The following is a 19,301-nucleotide window of genomic DNA, read 5'->3' on the forward strand; positions in this document are numbered from 1 at the left end:
CATGTCTGGTCGTGGCAAAGGAGGCAAGGGTCTTGGAAAGGGAGGCGCCAAGCGTCATCGTAAAGTTCTTCGCGATAATATTCAAGGTATCACCAAGCCAGCTATCCGACGTCTTGCACGTCGTGGTGGTGTCAAACGTATCTCCGGTCTCATCTACGAAGAAACTCGGGGTGTATTGAACGTGTTCTTAGAGAATGTCATCCGTGACGCCGTCACCTACACAGAGCACGCCAAAAGAAAGACCGTCACCGCCATGGATGTCGTCTACGCACTAAAACGCCAGGGTCGTACATTGTACGGTTTTGGTGGATAAACGTAGAATATAAACCCAAACCAAACGGCCCTTTTCAGGGCCACCACATCCTCCAAAAAGAGAATTACCGTATTATAGTATGTATGTATGTGTCTGTGAACGTATATACGTATATTTAATGTTCATTTGCCAGTCAGTATAAGTAAATTTACCCGTTTTCCATTTCAAACAAGGCACTATAGTCGACTGAGGCTAGCTCTCTAATTTACTACTCCACCCAGTCGATAACATATTCCATACAATGCTAATCAGAAGACCAGTACAGTGTGTCATGAATAAAGTGATTTACAATCGAAGCACACTCGCACAACTGGAACACCGAGACGAACTCATTTACAATCACCCGTTTTTCACATCAACTGATGCACTCGCGATCGTTTTACGCCACATACAAAATGCCTAATAATATATTAACACATAATACAGAGACGTCATTGCAAATAGCAACGTGTTTCCTTGCTTGGCGAATTGTGTATATACGTGGTGAGTGTGAGATGGATATATTGAAGCTTTAATGCATTTATCTCGATTGTTGTTTTGCATTTCCATGTGACTGCTACATTTGCGGGGAGAGCACGGTGTCACAAAAACGCCACCGAGAGCTGAGCTGTGTAGATACTATTGTTTTTTTTTATTCAAATAACATCTCGCCGTGCTGCCGGCCTGCCTTCCCTTACAATAATGTTTGCGATTCTGAGTGCTACGCTAATTCTACACTCGTTCACAACAACACACATCATTTATAATTATTACGGTAGTTCTCTTTTTGGAGGATGTGGTGGCCCTGAAAAGGGCCGTTTGGTTTGTGTATGCAGTGCATACTTAGTGGTTTACTTGGATTTAGGGTTGGACTTCTTTGGCAGGAGAACGGCCTGGATATTAGGCAATACACCACCCTGGGCGATGGTGACTCCCGACATGAGCTTGTTCAACTCCTCGTCGTTTCGGACAGCAAGCTGTAAGTGACGTGGAATGATCCTGGACTTCTTGTTGTCACGAGCGGCGTTACCGGCCAACTCCAGTATTTCCGCGGCCAAGTACTCGAGTACTGCAGCCAAATATACAGGAGCGCCGGCACCAACACGCTCGGCATAATTGCCTTTTCTTAAGAATCGGTGTACGCGACCTACTGGGAACTGGAGACCAGCACGGGATGAACGAGTCTTGGACTTGCCCTTTGCCTTACCACCTTTTCCACGACCAGACATGATTGTATGTTAACTATTCGGCTCGAACTAGGACGAGAATGATACTGCGGGTATCTCACTGGCTGTTTTTATACACCCGACCCGGATTCCGATTGCAAATATATACTTCCAATCAGAATTGAGGATAGAGATGAATAGCATTCAGTCAGCGCCTCAACAATGACAATGAACACTTTGAATGAAAAAAACCCTAAAAAACTGTGTTTTCTCTTGCGTTCGTTTGGTTTTGGCGCGCTTGGTTTAGAATCCTTCATTAGCATATCGTTCGCTATAAATAGTGAATCAACGCCAATGACTGTCACTTGGAACTTCATCCTCATACGTTCAACATGCCTCCCAAAACTAGTGGTAAAGCAGCAAAGAAAGGCGGTAAGGCTAAGGCCACCCGTCCTACTGGCGACAAGAGAAAGCGAAAGAGAGGTAGAAAAGAATCCTACGGTATTTACATCTACAAGGTATTGAAGCAAGTTCACCCAGACACTGGTGTGTCATCCAAGGCTATGTCGATCATGAACAGCTTCGTCAACGACATATTTGAACGTATCGCCACAGAGGCCTCCAGGTTGGCACACTACAACAAGCGTAGAACCATTACCAGCAGAGAGGTTCAGACCGCTGTCCGTCTTCTTTTGCCCGGTGAGCTTGCCAAACATGCAGTCAGTGAAGGAACAAAAGCAGTCACCAAGTATACCAGTTCGAAGTAGTATGCTTGTCATACACAAACCAAACGGCCCTTTTCAGGGCCACCACATCCTCCAAAAAGAGAACTACCGTGAAATTATTGAATTATTGTTGTAAGGTTGTATAAATAAGAATGTTGTAACGTTTATGAAAACATGCGTATTGGAAAATGTACCTATTCGTTAAAGTAATGCTAATAAACACAGCGATATCAATACGTGGAAAATCTTAACCACGGGTATTCGTCTATATACATAGCTTAATGTGTTCTCGTCCATGTCGCATCTTGTAATTGGAAGTTGCGAGCAAAGTTGGTGGACTCGGTCGTTGTCTTAACAATGTTCGTAACTCTTGCATTAAGACACGTAACACTTAAATTGTTCCACCACTGTGTCCATTCAATACAAACTCTAACTGTTTACGTAAGTGCAAATCACACATTGCTCGTTCGGTTTGACGAATTGCGTAATGTGTACGCTTTACATTACATCGTGTAGCAAGGAGACCGGGTTTGGAAAGTGTGATTCATTACATTTTCTGGTATGTTTAATGCAAAGTACACCAGTATCTGTGTCATGTATATTGATTAAAACGTCAAATGTGCCCTACATTCGTTTACCGTCGTCGCCCGACTCAGAACTGTAATAATTATTTACAGTTTCGATCGTGTTGGGCTGAATAAAACAAACACGAGTTCGTGATACATAAGAAGAGAGTGGGACTAAAGTCGGATTCGACCGTCGTCTGAAAGGTCATTGACCCCACCACGCGCTCTCCTATTGGTTGTGACTAATGGCCAATCAGCGGCGATGTTGATTGAAACGTAAAATATAATGGGTGCGAATTATTTGTCATTGTGCGTATCTGACAGAAGATTTTTCAAGTGCGTTGTGAGTCCTTTCACGTTCGCAACCAGACTATAAAGTGCGAGAGATTTGATCAATTTAGGCAGTTGACTTCTATACACTGAACTCATCAAACATGTCTGGTCGTGACAAAGGAGGCAAGGGTCTTGGAAAGGGAGGCGCCAAGCGTCATCGTAAAGTTCTTCGCGATAATATTCAAGGTATCACCAAGCCAGCTATCCGACGTCTTGCACGTCGTGGTGGTGTCAAACGTATCTCCGGTCTCATCTACGAAGAAACTCGGGGTGTATTGAAGGTGTTCTTAGAGAATGTCATCCGTGACGCCGTCACCTACACAGAGCACGCCAAAAGAAAGACCGTCACCGCCATGGATGTCGTCTACGCACTAAAACGCCAGGGTCGTACATTGTACGGTTTTGGTGGATAAACGTAGAATATAAACCCAAACCAAACGGCCCTTTTCAGGGCCACCACATCCTCCAAAAAGAGAATTACCGTATTATAGTATGTATGTATGTGTCTGTGAACGTATATACGTATATTTAATGTTCATTTGCCAGTCAGTATAAGTAAATTTACCCGTTTTCCATTTCAAACAAGGCACTATAGTCGACTGAGGCTAGCTCTCTAATTTACTACTCCACCCAGTCGATAACATATTCCATACAATGCTAATCAGAAGACCAGTACAGTGTGTCATGAATAAAGTGATTTACAATCGAAGCACACTCGCACAACTGGAACACCGAGACGAACTCATTTACAATCACCCGTTTTTCACATCAACTGATGCACTCGCGATCGTTTTACGCCACATACAAAATGCCTAATAATATATTAACACATAATACAGAGACGTCATTGCAAATAGCAACGTGTTTCCTTGCTTGGCGAATTGTGTATATACGTGGTGAGTGTGAGATGGATATATTGAAGCTTTAATGCATTTATCTCGATTGTTGTTTTGCATTTCCATGTGACTGCTACATTTGCGGGGAGAGCACGGTGTCACAAAAACGCCACCGAGAGCTGAGCTGTGTAGATACTATTGTTTTTTTTTTATTCAAATAACATCTCGCCGTGCTGCCGGCCTGCCTTCCCTTACAATAATGTTTGCGATTCTGAGTGCTACGCTAATTCTACACTCGTTCACAACAACACACATCATTTATAATTATTACGGTAGTTCTCTTTTTGGAGGATGTGGTGGCCCTGAAAAGGGCCGTTTGGTTTGTGTATGCAGTGCATACTTAGTGGTTTACTTGGATTTAGGGTTGGACTTCTTTGGCAGGAGAACGGCCTGGATATTAGGCAATACACCACCCTGGGCGATGGTGACTCCCGACATGAGCTTGTTCAACTCCTCGTCGTTTCGGACAGCAAGCTGTAAGTGACGTGGAATGATCCTGGACTTCTTGTTGTCACGAGCGGCGTTACCGGCCAACTCCAGTATTTCCGCGGCCAAGTACTCGAGTACTGCAGCCAAATATACAGGAGCGCCGGCACCAACACGCTCGGCATAATTGCCTTTTCTTAAGAATCGGTGTACGCGACCTACTGGGAACTGGAGACCAGCACGGGATGAACGAGTCTTGGACTTGCCCTTTGCCTTACCACCTTTTCCACGACCAGACATGATTGTATGTTAACTATTCGGCTCGAACTAGGACGAGAATGATACTGCGGGTATCTCACTGGCTGTTTTTATACACCCGACCCGGATTCCGATTGCAAATATATACTTCCAATCAGAATTGAGGATAGAGATGAATAGCATTCAGTCAGCGCCTCAACAATGACAATGAACACTTTGAATGAAAAAAACCCTAAAAAACTGTGTTTTCTCTTGCGTTCGTTTGGTTTTGGCGCGCTTGGTTTAGAATCCTTCATTAGCATATCGTTCGCTATAAATAGTGAATCAACGCCAATGACTGTCACTTGGAACTTCATCCTCATACGTTCAACATGCCTCCCAAAACTAGTGGTAAAGCAGCAAAGAAAGGAGGTAAGGCTAAGGCCACCCGTCCTACTGGCGACAAGAGAAAGCGAAAGAGAGGTAGAAAAGAATCCTACGGTATTTACATCTACAAGGTATTGAAGCAAGTTCACCCAGACACTGGTGTGTCATCCAAGGCTATGTCGATCATGAACAGCTTCGTCAACGACATATTTGAACGTATCGCCACAGAGGCCTCCAGGTTGGCACACTACAACAAGCGTAGAACCATTACCAGCAGAGAGGTTCAGACCGCTGTCCGTCTTCTTTTGCCCGGTGAGCTTGCCAAACATGCAGTCAGTGAAGGAACAAAAGCAGTCACCAAGTATACCAGTTCGAAGTAGTATGCTTGTCATACACAAACCAAACGGCCCTTTTCAGGGCCACCACATCCTCCAAAAAGAGAACTACCGTGAAAAAAAAAACTCACAACATGCAAAGTTGGTGGACTCGGTCGTTGTCTTAACAATGTTCGTAACTCTTGCATTAAGACACGTAACACTTAAATTGTTCCACCACTGTGTCCATTCAATACAAACTCTAACTGTTTACGTAAGTGCAAATCACACATTGCTCGTTCGGTTTGACGAATTGCGTAATGTGTACGCTTTACATTACATCGTGTAGCAAGGAGACCGAGTTTGGAAAGTGTGATTCATTACATTTTCTGGTATGTTTAATGCAAAGTACACCAGTATCTGTGTCATGTATATTGATTAAAACGTCAAATGTGCCCTACATTCGTTTACCGTCGTCGCCCGACTCAGAACTGTAATAATTATTTACAGTTTCGATCGTGTTGGGCTGAATAAAACAAACACGAGTTCGTGATACATAAGAAGAGAGTGGGACTAAAGTCGGATTCGACCGTCGTCTGAAAGGTCATTCACCCCACCACGCGCTCTCCTATTGGTTGTGACTAATGGCCAATCAGCGGCGATGTTGATTGAAACGTAAAATATAATGGGTGCGAATTATTTTTCATTGTGCGTATCTGACAGAAGATTTTTCAAGTGCGTTGTGAGTCCTTTCACGTTCGCAACCAGACTATAAAGTGCGAGAGATTTGATCAATTTAGGCAGTTGACTTCTATACACTGAACTCATCAAACATGTCTGGTCGTGGCAAAGGAGGCAAGGGTCTTGGAAAGGGAGGCGCCAAGCGTCATCGTAAAGTTCTTCGCGATAATATTCAAGGTATCACCAAGCCAGCTATCCGACGTCTTGCACGTCGTGGTGGTGTCAAACGTATCTCCGGTCTCATCTACGAAGAAACTCGGGGTGTATTGAAGGTGTTCTTAGAGAATGTCATCCGTGACGCCGTCACCTACACAGAGCACGCCAAAAGAAAGACCGTCACCGCCATGGATGTCGTCTACGCACTAAAACGCCAGGGTCGTACATTGTACGGTTTTGGTGGATAAACGTAGAATATAAACCCAAACCAAACGGCCCTTTTCAGGGCCACCACATCCTCCAAAAAGAGAATTACCGTATTATAGTATGTATGTATGTGTCTGTGAACGTATATACGTATATTTAATGTTCATTTGCCAGTCAGTATAAGTAAATTTACCCGTTTTCCATTTCAAACAAGGCACTATAGTCGACTGAGGCTAGCTCTCTAATTTACTACTCCACCCAGTCGATAACATATTCCATACAATGCTAATCAGAAGACCAGTACAGTGTGTCATGAATAAAGTGATTTACAATCGAAGCACACTCGCACAACTGGAACACCGAGACGAACTCATTTACAATCACCCGTTTTTCACATCAACTGATGCACTCGCGATCGTTTTACGCCACATACAAAATGCCTAATAATATATTAACACATAATACAGAGACGTCATTGCAAATAGCAACGTGTTTCCTTGCTTGGCGAATTGTGTATATACGTGGTGAGTGTGAGATGGATATATTGAAGCTTTAATGCATTTATCTCGATTGTTGTTTTGCATTTCCATGTGACTGCTACATTTGCGGGGAGAGCACGGTGTCACAAAAACGCCACCGAGAGCTGAGCTGTGTAGATACTATTGTTTTTTCAGGGCCACCACATCCTCCAAAAAGAGAACTACCGTGAAATTATTGAATTATTGTTGTAAGGTTGTATAAATAAGAATGTTGTAACGTTTATGAAAACATGCGTATTGGAAAATGTACCTATTCGTTAAAGTAATGCTAATAAACACAGCGATATCAATACGTGGAAAATCTTAACCACGGGTATTCGTCTATATACATAGCTTAATGTGTTCTCGTCCATGTCGCATCTTGTAATTGGAAGTTGCGAGCAAAGTTGGTGGACTCGGTCGTTGTCTTAACAATGTTCGTAACTCTTGCATTAAGACACGTAACACTTAAATTGTTCCACCACTGTGTCCATTCAATACAAACTCTAACTGTTTACGTAAGTGCAAATCACACATTGCTCGTTCGGTTTGACGAATTGCGTAATGTGTACGCTTTACATTACATCGTGTAGCAAGGAGACCGAGTTTGGAAAGTGTGATTCATTACATTTTCTGGTATGTTTAATGCAAAGTACACCAGTATCTGTGTCATGTATATTGATTAAAACGTCAAATGTGCCCTACATTCGTTTACCGTCGTCGCCCGACTCAGAACTGTAATAATTATTTACAGTTTCGATCGTGTTGGGCTGAATAAAACAAACACGAGTTCGTGATACATAAGAAGAGAGTGGGACTAAAGTCGGATTCGACCGTCGTCTGAAAGGTCATTCACCCCACCACGCGCTCTCCTATTGGTTGTGACTAATGGCCAATCAGCGGCGATGTTGATTGAAACGTAAAATATAATGGGTGCGAATTATTTTTCATTGTGCGTATCTGACAGAAGATTTTTCAAGTGCGTTGTGAGTCCTTTCACGTTCGCAACCAGACTATAAAGTGCGAGAGATTTGATCAATTTAGGCAGTTGACTTCTATACACTGAACTCATCAAACATGTCTGGTCGTGGCAAAGGAGGCAAGGGTCTTGGAAAGGGAGGCGCCAAGCGTCATCGTAAAGTTCTTCGCGATAATATTCAAGGTATCACCAAGCCAGCTATCCGACGTCTTGCACGTCGTGGTGGTGTCAAACGTATCTCCGGTCTCATCTACGAAGAAACTCGGGGTGTATTGAAGGTGTTCTTAGAGAATGTCATCCGTGACGCCGTCACCTACACAGAGCACGCCAAAAGAAAGACCGTCACCGCCATGGATGTCGTCTACGCACTAAAACGCCAGGGTCGTACATTGTACGGTTTTGGTGGATAAACGTAGAATATAAACCCAAACCAAACGGCCCTTTTCAGGGCCACCACATCCTCCAAAAAGAGAATTACCGTATTATAGTATGTATGTATGTGTCTGTGAACGTATATACGTATATTTAATGTTCATTTGCCAGTCAGTATAAGTAAATTTACCCGTTTTCCATTTCAAACAAGGCACTATAGTCGACTGAGGCTAGCTCTCTAATTTACTACTCCACCCAGTCGATAACATATTCCATACAATGCTAATCAGAAGACCAGTACAGTGTGTCATGAATAAAGTGATTTACAATCGAAGCACACTCGCACAACTGGAACACCGAGACGAACTCATTTACAATCACCCGTTTTTCACATCAACTGATGCACTCGCGATCGTTTTACGCCACATACAAAATGCCTAATAATATATTAACACATAATACAGAGACGTCATTGCAAATAGCAACGTGTTTCCTTGCTTGGCGAATTGTGTATATACGTGGTGAGTGTGAGATGGATATATTGAAGCTTTAATGCATTTATCTCGATTGTTGTTTTGCATTTCCATGTGACTGCTACATTTGCGGGGAGAGCACGGTGTCACAAAAACGCCACCGAGAGCTGAGCTGTGTAGATACTATTGTTTTTTTTTTATTCAAATAACATCTCGCCGTGCTGCCGGCCTGCCTTCCCTTACAATAATGTTTGCGATTCTGAGTGCTACGCTAATTCTACACTCGTTCACAACAACACACATCATTTATAATTATTACGGTAGTTCTCTTTTTGGAGGATGTGGTGGCCCTGAAAAGGGCCGTTTGGTTTGTGTATGCAGTGCATACTTAGTGGTTTACTTGGATTTAGGGTTGGACTTCTTTGGCAGGAGAACGGCCTGGATATTAGGCAATACACCACCCTGGGCGATGGTGACTCCCGACATGAGCTTGTTCAACTCCTCGTCGTTTCGGACAGCAAGCTGTAAGTGACGTGGAATGATCCTGGACTTCTTGTTGTCACGAGCGGCGTTACCGGCCAACTCCAGTATTTCCGCGGCCAAGTACTCGAGTACTGCAGCCAAATATACAGGAGCGCCGGCACCAACACGCTCGGCATAATTGCCTTTTCTTAAGAATCGGTGTACGCGACCTACTGGGAACTGGAGACCAGCACGGGATGAACGAGTCTTGGACTTGCCCTTTGCCTTACCACCTTTTCCACGACCAGACATGATTGTATGTTAACTATTCGGCTCGAACTAGGACGAGAATGATACTGCGGGTATCTCACTGGCTGTTTTTATACACCCGACCCGGATTCCGATTGCAAATATATACTTCCAATCAGAATTGAGGATAGAGATGAATAGCATTCAGTCAGCGCCTCAACAATGACAATGAACACTTTGAATGAAAAAAACCCTAAAAAACTGTGTTTTCTCTTGCGTTCGTTTGGTTTTGGCGCGCTTGGTTTAGAATCCTTCATTAGCATATCGTTCGCTATAAATAGTGAATCAACGCCAATGACTGTCACTTTGAACTTCATCCTCATACGTTCAACATGCCTCCCAAAACTAGTGGTAAAGCAGCAAAGAAAGGCGGTAAGGCTAAGGCCACCCGTCCTACTGGCGACAAGAGAAAGCGAAAGAGAGGTAGAAAAGAATCCTACGGTATTTACATCTACAAGGTATTGAAGCAAGTTCACCCAGACACTGGTGTGTCATCCAAGGCTATGTCGATCATGAACAGCTTCGTCAACGACATATTTGAACGTATCGCCACAGAGGCCTCCAGGTTGGCACACTACAACAAGCGTAGAACCATTACCAGCAGAGAGGTTCAGACCGCTGTCCGTCTTCTTTTGCCCGGTGAGCTTGCCAAACATGCAGTCAGTGAAGGAACAAAAGCAGTCACCAAGTATACCAGTTCGAAGTAGTATGCTTGTCATACACAAACCAAACGGCCCTTTTCAGGGCCACCACATCCTCCAAAAAGAGAACTACCGTGAAAAAAAAAACTCACAACATGCAAAGTTGGTGGACTCGGTCGTTGTCTTAACAATGTTCGTAACTCTTGCATTAAGACACGTAACACTTAAATTGTTCCACCACTGTGTCCATTCAATACAAACTCTAACTGTTTACGTAAGTGCAAATCACACATTGCTCGTTCGGTTTGACGAATTGCGTAATGTGTACGCTTTACATTACATCGTGTAGCAAGGAGACCGAGTTTGGAAAGTGTGATTCATTACATTTTCTGGTATGTTTAATGCAAAGTACACCAGTATCTGTGTCATGTATATTGATTAAAACGTCAAATGTGCCCTACATTCGTTTACCGTCGTCGCCCGACTCAGAACTGTAATAATTATTTACAGTTTCGATCGTGTTGGGCTGAATAAAACAAACACGAGTTCGTGATACATAAGAAGAGAGTGGGACTAAAGTCGGATTCGACCGTCGTCTGAAAGGTCATTCACCCCACCACGCGCTCTCCTATTGGTTGTGACTAATGGCCAATCAGCGGCGATGTTGATTGAAACGTAAAATATAATGGGTGCGAATTATTTGTCATTGTGCGTATCTGACAGAAGATTTTTCAAGTGCGTTGTGAGTCCTTTCACGTTCGCAACCAGACTATAAAGTGCGAGAGATTTGATCAATTTAGGCAGTTGACTTCTATACACTGAACTCATCAAACATGTCTGGTCGTGGCAAAGGAGGCAAGGGTCTTGGAAAGGGAGGCGCCAAGCGTCATCGTAAAGTTCTTCGCGATAATATTCAAGGTATCACCAAGCCAGCTATCCGACGTCTTGCACGTCGTGGTGGTGTCAAACGTATCTCCGGTCTCATCTACGAAGAAACTCGGGGTGTATTGAAGGTGTTCTTAGAGAATGTCATCCGTGACGCCGTCACCTACACAGAGCACGCCAAAAGAAAGACCGTCACCGCCATGGATGTCGTCTACGCACTAAAACGCCAGGGTCGTACATTGTACGGTTTTGGTGGATAAACGTAGAATATAAACCCAAACCAAACGGCCCTTTTCAGGGCCACCACATCCTCCAAAAAGAGAATTACCGTATTATAGTATGTATGTATGTGTCTGTGAACGTATATACGTATATTTAATGTTCATTTGCCAGTCAGTATAAGTAAATTTACCCGTTTTCCATTTCAAACAAGGCACTATAGTCGACTGAGGCTAGCTCTCTAATTTACTACTCCACCCAGTCGATAACATATTCCATACAATGCTAATCAGAAGACCAGTACAGTGTGTCATGAATAAAGTGATTTACAATCGAAGCACACTCGCACAACTGGAACACCGAGACGAACTCATTTACAATCACCCGTTTTTCACATCAACTGATGCACTCGCGATCGTTTTACGCCACATACAAAATGCCTAATAATATATTAACACATAATACAGAGACGTCATTGCAAATAGCAACGTGTTTCCTTGCTTGGCGAATTGTGTATATACGTGGTGAGTGTGAGATGGATATATTGAAGCTTTAATGCATTTATCTCGATTGTTGTTTTGCATTTCCATGTGACTGCTACATTTGCGGGGAGAGCACGGTGTCACAAAAACGCCACCGAGAGCTGAGCTGTGTAGATACTATTGTTTTTTTTTATTCAAATAACATCTCGCCGTGCTGCCGGCCTGCCTTCCCTTACAATAATGTTTGCGATTCTGAGTGCTACGCTAATTCTACACTCGTTCACAACAACACACATCATTTATAATTATTACGGTAGTTCTCTTTTTGGAGGATGTGGTGGCCCTGAAAAGGGCCGTTTGGTTTGTGTATGCAGTGCATACTTAGTGGTTTACTTGGATTTAGGGTTGGACTTCTTTGGCAGGAGAACGGCCTCGATATTAGGCAATACACCACCCTGGGCGATGGTGACTCCCGACATGAGCTTGTTCAACTCCTCGTCGTTTCGGACAGCAAGCTGTAAGTGACGTGGAATGATCCTGGACTTCTTGTTGTCACGAGCGGCGTTACCGGCCAACTCCAGTATTTCCGCGGCCAAGTACTCGAGTACTGCAGCCAAATATACAGGAGCGCCGGCACCAACACGCTCGGCATAATTGCCTTTTCTTAAGAATCGGTGTACGCGACCTACTGGGAACTGGAGACCAGCACGGGATGAACGAGTCTTGGACTTGCCCTTTGCCTTACCACCTTTTCCACGACCAGACATGATTGTATGTTAACTATTCGGCTCGAACTAGGACGAGAATGATACTGCGGGTATCTCACTGGCTGTTTTTATACACCCGACCCGGATTCCGATTGCAAATATATACTTCCAATCAGAATTGAGGATAGAGATGAATAGCATTCAGTCAGCGCCTCAACAATGACAATGAACACTTTGAATGAAAAAAACCCTAAAAAACTGTGTTTTCTCTTGCGTTCGTTTGGTTTTGGCGCGCTTGGTTTAGAATCCTTCATTAGCATATCGTTCGCTATAAATAGTGAATCAACGCCAATGACTGTCACTTGGAACTTCATCCTCATACGTTCAACATGCCTCCCAAAACTAGTGGTAAAGCAGCAAAGAAAGGCGGTAAGGCTAAGGCCACCCGTCCTACTGGCGACAAGAGAAAGCGAAAGAGAGGTAGAAAAGAATCCTACGGTATTTACATCTACAAGGTATTGAAGCAAGTTCACCCAGACACTGGTGTGTCATCCAAGGCTATGTCGATCATGAACAGCTTCGTCAACGACATATTTGAACGTATCGCCACAGAGGCCTCCAGGTTGGCACACTACAACAAGCGTAGAACCATTACCAGCAGAGAGGTTCAGACCGCTGTCCGTCTTCTTTTGCCCGGTGAGCTTGCCAAACATGCAGTCAGTGAAGGAACAAAAGCAGTCACCAAGTATACCAGTTCGAAGTAGTATGCTTGTCATACACAAACCAAACGGCCCTTTTCAGGGCCACCACATCCTCCAAAAAGAGAACTACCGTGAAAAAAAAAACTCACAACATGCAAAGTTGGTGGACTCGGTCGTTGTCTTAACAATGTTCGTAACTCTTGCATTAAGACACGTAACACTTAAATTGTTCCACCACTGTGTCCATTCAATACAAACTCTAACTGTTTACGTAAGTGCAAATCACACATTGCTCGTTCGGTTTGACGAATTGCGTAATGTGTACGCTTTACATTACATCGTGTAGCAAGGAGACCGAGTTTGGAAAGTGTGATTCATTACATTTTCTGGTATGTTTAATGCAAAGTACACCAGTATCTGTGTCATGTATATTGATTAAAACGTCAAATGTGCCCTACATTCGTTTACCGTCGTCGCCCGACTCAGAACTGTAATAATTATTTACAGTTTCGATCGTGTTGGGCTGAATAAAACAAACACGAGTTCGTGATACATAAGAAGAGAGTGGGACTAAAGTCGGATTCGACCGTCGTCTGAAAGGTCATTCACCCCACCACGCGCTCTCCTATTGGTTGTGACTAATGGCCAATCAGCGGCGATGTTGATTGAAACGTAAAATATAATGGGTGCGAATTATTTTTCATTGTGCGTATCTGACAGAAGATTTTTCAAGTGCGTTGTGAGTCCTTTCACGTTCGCAACCAGACTATAAAGTGCGAGAGATTTGATCAATTTAGGCAGTTGACTTCTATACACTGAACTCATCAAACATGTCTGGTCGTGGCAAAGGAGGCAAGGGTCTTGGAAAGGGAGGCGCCAAGCGTCATCGTAAAGTTCTTCGCGATAATATTCAAGGTATCACCAAGCCAGCTATCCGACGTCTTGCACGTCGTGGTGGTGTCAAACGTATCTCCGGTCTCATCTACGAAGAAACTCGGGGTGTATTGAAGGTGTTCTTAGAGAATGTCATCCGTGACGCCGTCACCTACACAGAGCACGCCAAAAGAAAGACCGTCACCGCCATGGATGTCGTCTACGCACTAAAACGCCAGGGTCGTACATTGTACGGTTTTGGTGGATAAACGTAGAATATAAACCCAAACCAAACGGCCCTTTTCAGGGCCACCACATCCTCCAAAAAGAGAATTACCGTATTATAGTATGTATGTATGTGTCTGTGAACGTATATACGTATATTTAATGTTCATTTGCCAGTCAGTATAAGTAAATTTACCCGTTTTCCATTTCAAACAAGGCACTATAGTCGACTGAGGCTAGCTCTCTAATTTACTACTCCACCCAGTCGATAACATATTCCATACAATGCTAATCAGAAGACCAGTACAGTGTGTCATGAATAAAGTGATTTACAATCGAAGCACACTCGCACAACTGGAACACCGAGACGAACTCATTTACAATCACCCGTTTTTCACATCAACTGATGCACTCGCGATCGTTTTACGCCACATACAAAATGCCTAATAATATATTAACACATAATACAGAGACGTCATTGCAAATAGCAACGTGTTTCCTTGCTTGGCGAATTGTGTATATACGTGGTGAGTGTGAGATGGATATATTGAAGCTTTAATGCATTTATCTCGATTGTTGTTTTGCATTTCCATGTGACTGCTACATTTGCGGGGAGAGCACGGTGTCACAAAAACGCCACCGAGAGCTGAGCTGTGTAGATACTATTGTTTTTTTTTATTCAAATAACATCTCGCCGTGCTGCCGGCCTGCCTTCCCTTACAATAATGTTTGCGATTCTGAGTGCTACGCTAATTCTACACTCGTTCACAACAACACACATCATTTATAATTATTACGGTAGTTCTCTTTTTGGAGGATGTGGTGGCCCTGAAAAGGGCCGTTTGGTTTGTGTATGCAGTGCATACTTAGTGGTTTACTTGGATTTAGGGTTGGACTTCTTTGGCAGGAGAACGGCCTCGATATTAGGCAATACACCACCCTGGGCGATGGTGACTCCCGACATGAGCTTGTTCAACTCCTCGTCGTTTCGGACAGCAAGCTGTAAGTGACGTGGAATGATCCTGGACTTCTTGTTGTCACGAGCGGCGTTACCGGCCAACTCCAGTATTTCCGCGGCCAAGTACTCGAGTACTGCAGCCAAATATACAGGAGCGCCGGCACCAACACGCTCGGCATAATTGCCTTTTCTTAAGAATCGGTGTACGCGACCTACTGGGAACTGGAGACCAGCACGGGATGAACGAGTCTTGGACTTGCCCTTTGCCTTACCACCTTTTCCACGACCAGACATGATTGTATGTTAACTATTCGGCTCGAACTAGGACGAGAATGATACTGCGGGTATCTCACTGGCTGTTTTTATACACCCGACCCGGATTCCGATTGCAAATATATACTTCCAATCAGAATTGAGGATAGAGATGAATAGCATTCAGTCAGCGCCTCAACAATGACAATGAACACTTTGAATGAAAAAAACCCTAAAAAACTGTGTTTTCTCTTGCGTTCGTTTGGTTTTGGCGCGCTTGGTTTAGAATCCTTCATTAGCATATCGTTCGCTATAAATAGTGAATCAACGCCAATGACTGTCACTTGGAACTTCATCCTCATACGTTCAACATGCCTCCCAAAACTAGTGGTAAAGCAGCAAAGAAAGGCGGTAAGGCTAAGGCCACCCGTCCTACTGGCGACAAGAGAAAGCGAAAGAGAGGTAGAAAAGAATCCTACGGTATTTACATCTACAAGGTATTGAAGCAAGTTCACCCAGACACTGGTGTGTCATCCAAGGCTATGTCGATCATGAACAGCTTCGTCAACGACATATTTGAACGTATCGCCACAGAGGCCTCCAGGTTGGCACACTACAACAAGCGTAGAACCATTACCAGCAGAGAGGTTCAGACCGCTGTCCGTCTTCTTTTGCCCGGTGAGCTTGCCAAACATGCAGTCAGTGAAGGAACAAAAGCAGTCACCAAGTATACCAGTTCGAAGTAGTATGCTTGTCATACACAAACCAAACGGCCCTTTTCAGGGCCACCACATCCTCCAAAAAGAGAACTACCGTGAAAAAAAAAACTCACAACATGCAAAGTTGGTGGACTCGGTCGTTGTCTTAACAATGTTCGTAACTCTTGCATTAAGACACGTAACACTTAAATTGTTCCACCACTGTGTCCATTCAATACAAACTCTAACTGTTTACGTAAGTGCAAATCACACATTGCTCGTTCGGTTTGACGAATTGCGTAATGTGTACGCTTTACATTACATCGTGTAGCAAGGAGACCGAGTTTGGAAAGTGTGATTCATTACATTTTCTGGTATGTTTAATGCAAAGTACACCAGTATCTGTGTCATGTATATTGATTAAAACGTCAAATGTGCCCTACATTCGTTTACCGTCGTCGCCCGACTCAGAACTGTAATAATTATTTACAGTTTCGATCGTGTTGGGCTGAATAAAACAAACACGAGTTCGTGATACATAAGAAGAGAGTGGGACTAAAGTCGGATTCGACCGTCGTCTGAAAGGTCATTCACCCCACCACGCGCTCTCCTATTGGTTGTGACTAATGGCCAATCAGCGGCGATGTTGATTGAAACGTAAAATATAATGGGTGCGAATTATTTTTCATTGTGCGTATCTGACAGAAGATTTTTCAAGTGCGTTGTGAGTCCTTTCACGTTCGCAACCAGACTATAAAGTGCGAGAGATTTGATCAATTTAGGCAGTTGACTTCTATACACTGAACTCATCAAACATGTCTGGTCGTGGCAAAGGAGGCAAGGGTCTTGGAAAGGGAGGCGCCAAGCGTCATCGTAAAGTTCTTCGCGATAATATTCAAGGTATCACCAAGCCAGCTATCCGACGTCTTGCACGTCGTGGTGGTGTCAAACGTATCTCCGGTCTCATCTACGAAGAAACTCGGGGTGTATTGAAGGTGTTCTTAGAGAATGTCATCCGTGACGCCGTCACCTACACAGAGCACGCCAAAAGAAAGACCGTCACCGCCATGGATGTCGTCTACGCACTAAAACGCCAGGGTCGTACATTGTACGGTTTTGGTGGATAAACGTAGAATATAAACCCAAACCAAACGGCCCTTTTCAGGGCCACCACATCCTCCAAAAAGAGAATTACCGTATTATAGTATGTATGTATGTGTCTGTGAACGTATATACGTATATTTAATGTTCATTTGCCAGTCAGTATAAGTAAATTTACCCGTTTTCCATTTCAAACAAGGCACTATAGTCGACTGAGGCTAGCTCTCTAATTTACTACTCCACCCAGTCGATAACATATTCCATACAATGCTAATCAGAAGACCAGTACAGTGTGTCATGAATAAAGTGATTTACAATCGAAGCACACTCGCACAACTGGAACACCGAGACGAACTCATTTACAATCACCCGTTTTTCACATCAACTGATGCACTCGCGATCGTTTTACGCCACATACAAAATGCCTAATAATATATTAACACATAATACAGAGACGTCATTGCAAATAGCAACGTGTTTCCTTGCTTGGCGAATTGTGTATATACGTGGTGAGTGTGAGATGGATATATTGAAGCTTTAATGCATTTATCTCGATTGTTGTTTTGCATTTCCATGTGACTGCTACATTTGCGGGGAGAGCACGGTGTCACAAAAACGCCACCGAGAGCTGAGCTGTGTAGATACTATTGTTTTTTCAGGGCCACCACATCCTCCAAAAAGAGAACTACCGTGAAATTATTGAATTATTGTTGTAAGGTTGTATAAATAAGAATGTTGTAACGTTTATGAAAACATGCGTATTGGAAAATGTACCTATTCGTTAAAGTAATGCTAATAAACACAGCGATATCAATACGTGGAAAATCTTAACCACGGGTATTCGTCTATATACATAGCTTAATGTGTTCTCGTCCATGTCGCATCTTGTAATTGGAAGTTGCGAGCAAAGTTGGTGGACTCGGTCGTTGTCTTAACAATGTTCGTAACTCTTGCATTAAGACACATAACACTTAAATTGTTCCACCACTGTGTCCATTCAATACAAACTCTAACTGTTTACGTAAGTGCAAATCACACATTGCTCGTTCGGTTTGACGAATTGCGTAATGTGTACGCTTTACATTACATCGTGTAGCAAGGAGACCGGGTTTGGAAAGTGTGATTCATTACATTTTCTGGTATGTTTAATGCAAAGTACACCAGTATCTGTGTCATGTATATTGATTAAAACGTCAAATGTGCCCTACATTCGTTTACCGTCGTCGCCCGACTCAGAACTGTAATAATTATTTACAGTTTCGATCGTGTTGGGCTGAATAAAACAAACACGAGTTCGTGATACATAAGAAGAGAGTGGGACTAAAGTCGGATTCGACCGTCGTCTGAAAGGTCATTGACCCCACCACGCGCTCTCCTATTGGTTGTGACTAATGGCCAATCAGCGGCGATGTTGATTGAAACGTAAAATATAATGGGTGCGAATTATTTGTCATTGTGCGTATCTGACAGAAGATTTTTCAAGTGCGTTGTGAGTCCTTTCACGTTCGCAACCAGACTATAAAGTGCGAGAGATTTGATCAATTTAGGCAGTTGACTTCTATACACTGAACTCATCAAACATGTCTGGTCGTGACAAAGGAGGCAAGGGTCTTGGAAAGGGAGGCGCCAAGCGTCATCGTAAAGTTCTTCGCGATAATATTCAAGGTATCACCAAGCCAGCTATCCGACGTCTTGCACGTCGTGGTGGTGTCAAACGTATCTCCGGTCTCATCTACGAAGAAACTCGGGGTGTATTGAAGGTGTTCTTAGAGAATGTCATCCGTGACGCCGTCACCTACACAGAGCACGCCAAAAGAAAGACCGTCACCGCCATGGATGTCGTCTACGCACTAAAACGCCAGGGTCGTACATTGTACGGTTTTGGTGGATAAACGTAGAATATAAACCCAAACCAAACGGCCCTTTTCAGGGCCACCACATCCTCCAAAAAGAGAATTACCGTATTATAGTATGTATGTATGTGTCTGTGAACGTATATA

At 43.5% G+C, this 19,301-nt stretch overlaps 18 protein-coding genes across 18 annotated transcripts; 13 read left to right on the top strand and 5 right to left on the bottom strand.

The window, feature by feature from the left end:
- The first annotated feature begins 1 nt into the window (after window position 1).
- LOC100378808 (histone H4) lies at window positions 2-313 on the top strand. Its single transcript, XM_085503863.1, has one exon. It carries the CDS (start codon window positions 2-4, stop codon window positions 311-313), a length of 312 nt encoding a protein of 103 aa, XP_085359989.1.
- Window positions 314-1,143: 830 nt separating this feature from the next.
- LOC146738153 (histone H2A-like) lies at window positions 1,144-1,593 on the bottom strand. The gene has a single exon (XM_085503630.1). The coding sequence runs from the start codon at window positions 1,519-1,521 to the stop codon at window positions 1,144-1,146; it is 378 nt and encodes a 125-aa protein (XP_085359756.1). The 5' UTR covers window positions 1,522-1,593.
- A 257-nt stretch (window positions 1,594-1,850) lies between these two features.
- LOC146738154 (histone H2B, gonadal-like) lies at window positions 1,851-2,225 on the top strand. Its single transcript, XM_085503631.1, has one exon. It carries the CDS (start codon window positions 1,851-1,853, stop codon window positions 2,223-2,225), a length of 375 nt encoding a protein of 124 aa, XP_085359757.1.
- A 958-nt stretch (window positions 2,226-3,183) lies between these two features.
- Window positions 3,184-3,495, top strand: LOC146738155 (uncharacterized). Its single transcript, XM_085503632.1, has one exon. The coding sequence runs from the start codon at window positions 3,184-3,186 to the stop codon at window positions 3,493-3,495; it is 312 nt and encodes a 103-aa protein (XP_085359758.1).
- An 831-nt stretch (window positions 3,496-4,326) lies between these two features.
- On the bottom strand, window positions 4,327-4,776 carry LOC146738156 (histone H2A-like). The gene has a single exon (XM_085503633.1). It carries the CDS (start codon window positions 4,702-4,704, stop codon window positions 4,327-4,329), a length of 378 nt encoding a protein of 125 aa, XP_085359759.1. The 5' UTR covers window positions 4,705-4,776.
- Window positions 4,777-5,033: 257 nt separating this feature from the next.
- On the top strand, window positions 5,034-5,408 carry LOC146738157 (histone H2B, gonadal-like). The gene has a single exon (XM_085503634.1). It carries the CDS (start codon window positions 5,034-5,036, stop codon window positions 5,406-5,408), a length of 375 nt encoding a protein of 124 aa, XP_085359760.1.
- A 767-nt stretch (window positions 5,409-6,175) lies between these two features.
- On the top strand, window positions 6,176-6,487 carry LOC146738158 (histone H4). The gene has a single exon (XM_085503635.1). It carries the CDS (start codon window positions 6,176-6,178, stop codon window positions 6,485-6,487), a length of 312 nt encoding a protein of 103 aa, XP_085359761.1.
- A 1,554-nt stretch (window positions 6,488-8,041) lies between these two features.
- On the top strand, window positions 8,042-8,353 carry LOC146738159 (histone H4). Its single transcript, XM_085503636.1, has one exon. It carries the CDS (start codon window positions 8,042-8,044, stop codon window positions 8,351-8,353), a length of 312 nt encoding a protein of 103 aa, XP_085359762.1.
- An 831-nt stretch (window positions 8,354-9,184) lies between these two features.
- On the bottom strand, window positions 9,185-9,634 carry LOC146738160 (histone H2A-like). The gene has a single exon (XM_085503637.1). The coding sequence runs from the start codon at window positions 9,560-9,562 to the stop codon at window positions 9,185-9,187; it is 378 nt and encodes a 125-aa protein (XP_085359763.1). The 5' UTR covers window positions 9,563-9,634.
- A 257-nt stretch (window positions 9,635-9,891) lies between these two features.
- On the top strand, window positions 9,892-10,266 carry LOC146738161 (histone H2B, gonadal-like). Its single transcript, XM_085503638.1, has one exon. It carries the CDS (start codon window positions 9,892-9,894, stop codon window positions 10,264-10,266), a length of 375 nt encoding a protein of 124 aa, XP_085359764.1.
- A 767-nt stretch (window positions 10,267-11,033) lies between these two features.
- LOC146738162 (histone H4) lies at window positions 11,034-11,345 on the top strand. The gene has a single exon (XM_085503639.1). It carries the CDS (start codon window positions 11,034-11,036, stop codon window positions 11,343-11,345), a length of 312 nt encoding a protein of 103 aa, XP_085359765.1.
- Window positions 11,346-12,175: 830 nt separating this feature from the next.
- Window positions 12,176-12,553, bottom strand: LOC146738163 (histone H2A-like). Its single transcript, XM_085503864.1, has one exon. It carries the CDS (start codon window positions 12,551-12,553, stop codon window positions 12,176-12,178), a length of 378 nt encoding a protein of 125 aa, XP_085359990.1.
- A 329-nt stretch (window positions 12,554-12,882) lies between these two features.
- LOC146738164 (histone H2B, gonadal-like) lies at window positions 12,883-13,257 on the top strand. Its single transcript, XM_085503640.1, has one exon. The coding sequence runs from the start codon at window positions 12,883-12,885 to the stop codon at window positions 13,255-13,257; it is 375 nt and encodes a 124-aa protein (XP_085359766.1).
- Window positions 13,258-14,024: 767 nt separating this feature from the next.
- On the top strand, window positions 14,025-14,336 carry LOC146738165 (histone H4). The gene has a single exon (XM_085503641.1). It carries the CDS (start codon window positions 14,025-14,027, stop codon window positions 14,334-14,336), a length of 312 nt encoding a protein of 103 aa, XP_085359767.1.
- Window positions 14,337-15,166: 830 nt separating this feature from the next.
- On the bottom strand, window positions 15,167-15,616 carry LOC146738166 (histone H2A-like). Its single transcript, XM_085503865.1, has one exon. It carries the CDS (start codon window positions 15,542-15,544, stop codon window positions 15,167-15,169), a length of 378 nt encoding a protein of 125 aa, XP_085359991.1. The 5' UTR covers window positions 15,545-15,616.
- Window positions 15,617-15,873: 257 nt separating this feature from the next.
- On the top strand, window positions 15,874-16,248 carry LOC146738167 (histone H2B, gonadal-like). Its single transcript, XM_085503642.1, has one exon. It carries the CDS (start codon window positions 15,874-15,876, stop codon window positions 16,246-16,248), a length of 375 nt encoding a protein of 124 aa, XP_085359768.1.
- Window positions 16,249-17,015: 767 nt separating this feature from the next.
- Window positions 17,016-17,327, top strand: LOC146738168 (histone H4). Its single transcript, XM_085503643.1, has one exon. The coding sequence runs from the start codon at window positions 17,016-17,018 to the stop codon at window positions 17,325-17,327; it is 312 nt and encodes a 103-aa protein (XP_085359769.1).
- A 1,554-nt stretch (window positions 17,328-18,881) lies between these two features.
- LOC146738169 (uncharacterized) lies at window positions 18,882-19,193 on the top strand. The gene has a single exon (XM_085503644.1). It carries the CDS (start codon window positions 18,882-18,884, stop codon window positions 19,191-19,193), a length of 312 nt encoding a protein of 103 aa, XP_085359770.1.
- The last annotated feature ends 108 nt before the right edge of the window (window positions 19,194-19,301 follow it).

Source organism: Saccoglossus kowalevskii, chromosome 9, assembly GCF_978046115.1.
Source record: "Saccoglossus kowalevskii chromosome 9, keSacKowa6.1, whole genome shotgun sequence".
Taxonomy (NCBI): domain Eukaryota; kingdom Metazoa; phylum Hemichordata; class Enteropneusta; family Harrimaniidae; genus Saccoglossus; species Saccoglossus kowalevskii.

Excerpts from the sequence above, each read along its gene's own strand:
- LOC146738154 (XM_085503631.1), top strand. The coding sequence starts at position 1,851 with ATGCCTCCCAAAACTAGTGGTAAAGCAGCAAAGAAAGGCGGTAAGGCT.
- LOC146738156 (XM_085503633.1), bottom strand. The coding sequence starts at position 4,704 with ATGTCTGGTCGTGGAAAAGGTGGTAAGGCAAAGGGCAAGTCCAAGACT.
- LOC146738161 (XM_085503638.1), top strand. The coding sequence starts at position 9,892 with ATGCCTCCCAAAACTAGTGGTAAAGCAGCAAAGAAAGGCGGTAAGGCT.
- LOC146738162 (XM_085503639.1), top strand. The coding sequence starts at position 11,034 with ATGTCTGGTCGTGGCAAAGGAGGCAAGGGTCTTGGAAAGGGAGGCGCC.
- LOC146738163 (XM_085503864.1), bottom strand. The coding sequence starts at position 12,553 with ATGTCTGGTCGTGGAAAAGGTGGTAAGGCAAAGGGCAAGTCCAAGACT.
- LOC146738160 (XM_085503637.1), bottom strand. The coding sequence starts at position 9,562 with ATGTCTGGTCGTGGAAAAGGTGGTAAGGCAAAGGGCAAGTCCAAGACT.
- LOC146738158 (XM_085503635.1), top strand. The coding sequence starts at position 6,176 with ATGTCTGGTCGTGGCAAAGGAGGCAAGGGTCTTGGAAAGGGAGGCGCC.
- LOC146738165 (XM_085503641.1), top strand. The coding sequence starts at position 14,025 with ATGTCTGGTCGTGGCAAAGGAGGCAAGGGTCTTGGAAAGGGAGGCGCC.
- LOC146738169 (XM_085503644.1), top strand. The coding sequence starts at position 18,882 with ATGTCTGGTCGTGACAAAGGAGGCAAGGGTCTTGGAAAGGGAGGCGCC.
- LOC146738167 (XM_085503642.1), top strand. The coding sequence starts at position 15,874 with ATGCCTCCCAAAACTAGTGGTAAAGCAGCAAAGAAAGGCGGTAAGGCT.
- LOC146738155 (XM_085503632.1), top strand. The coding sequence starts at position 3,184 with ATGTCTGGTCGTGACAAAGGAGGCAAGGGTCTTGGAAAGGGAGGCGCC.
- LOC146738164 (XM_085503640.1), top strand. The coding sequence starts at position 12,883 with ATGCCTCCCAAAACTAGTGGTAAAGCAGCAAAGAAAGGCGGTAAGGCT.
- LOC146738159 (XM_085503636.1), top strand. The coding sequence starts at position 8,042 with ATGTCTGGTCGTGGCAAAGGAGGCAAGGGTCTTGGAAAGGGAGGCGCC.
- LOC100378808 (XM_085503863.1), top strand. The coding sequence starts at position 2 with ATGTCTGGTCGTGGCAAAGGAGGCAAGGGTCTTGGAAAGGGAGGCGCC.
- LOC146738157 (XM_085503634.1), top strand. The coding sequence starts at position 5,034 with ATGCCTCCCAAAACTAGTGGTAAAGCAGCAAAGAAAGGAGGTAAGGCT.
- LOC146738168 (XM_085503643.1), top strand. The coding sequence starts at position 17,016 with ATGTCTGGTCGTGGCAAAGGAGGCAAGGGTCTTGGAAAGGGAGGCGCC.
- LOC146738166 (XM_085503865.1), bottom strand. The coding sequence starts at position 15,544 with ATGTCTGGTCGTGGAAAAGGTGGTAAGGCAAAGGGCAAGTCCAAGACT.
- LOC146738153 (XM_085503630.1), bottom strand. The coding sequence starts at position 1,521 with ATGTCTGGTCGTGGAAAAGGTGGTAAGGCAAAGGGCAAGTCCAAGACT.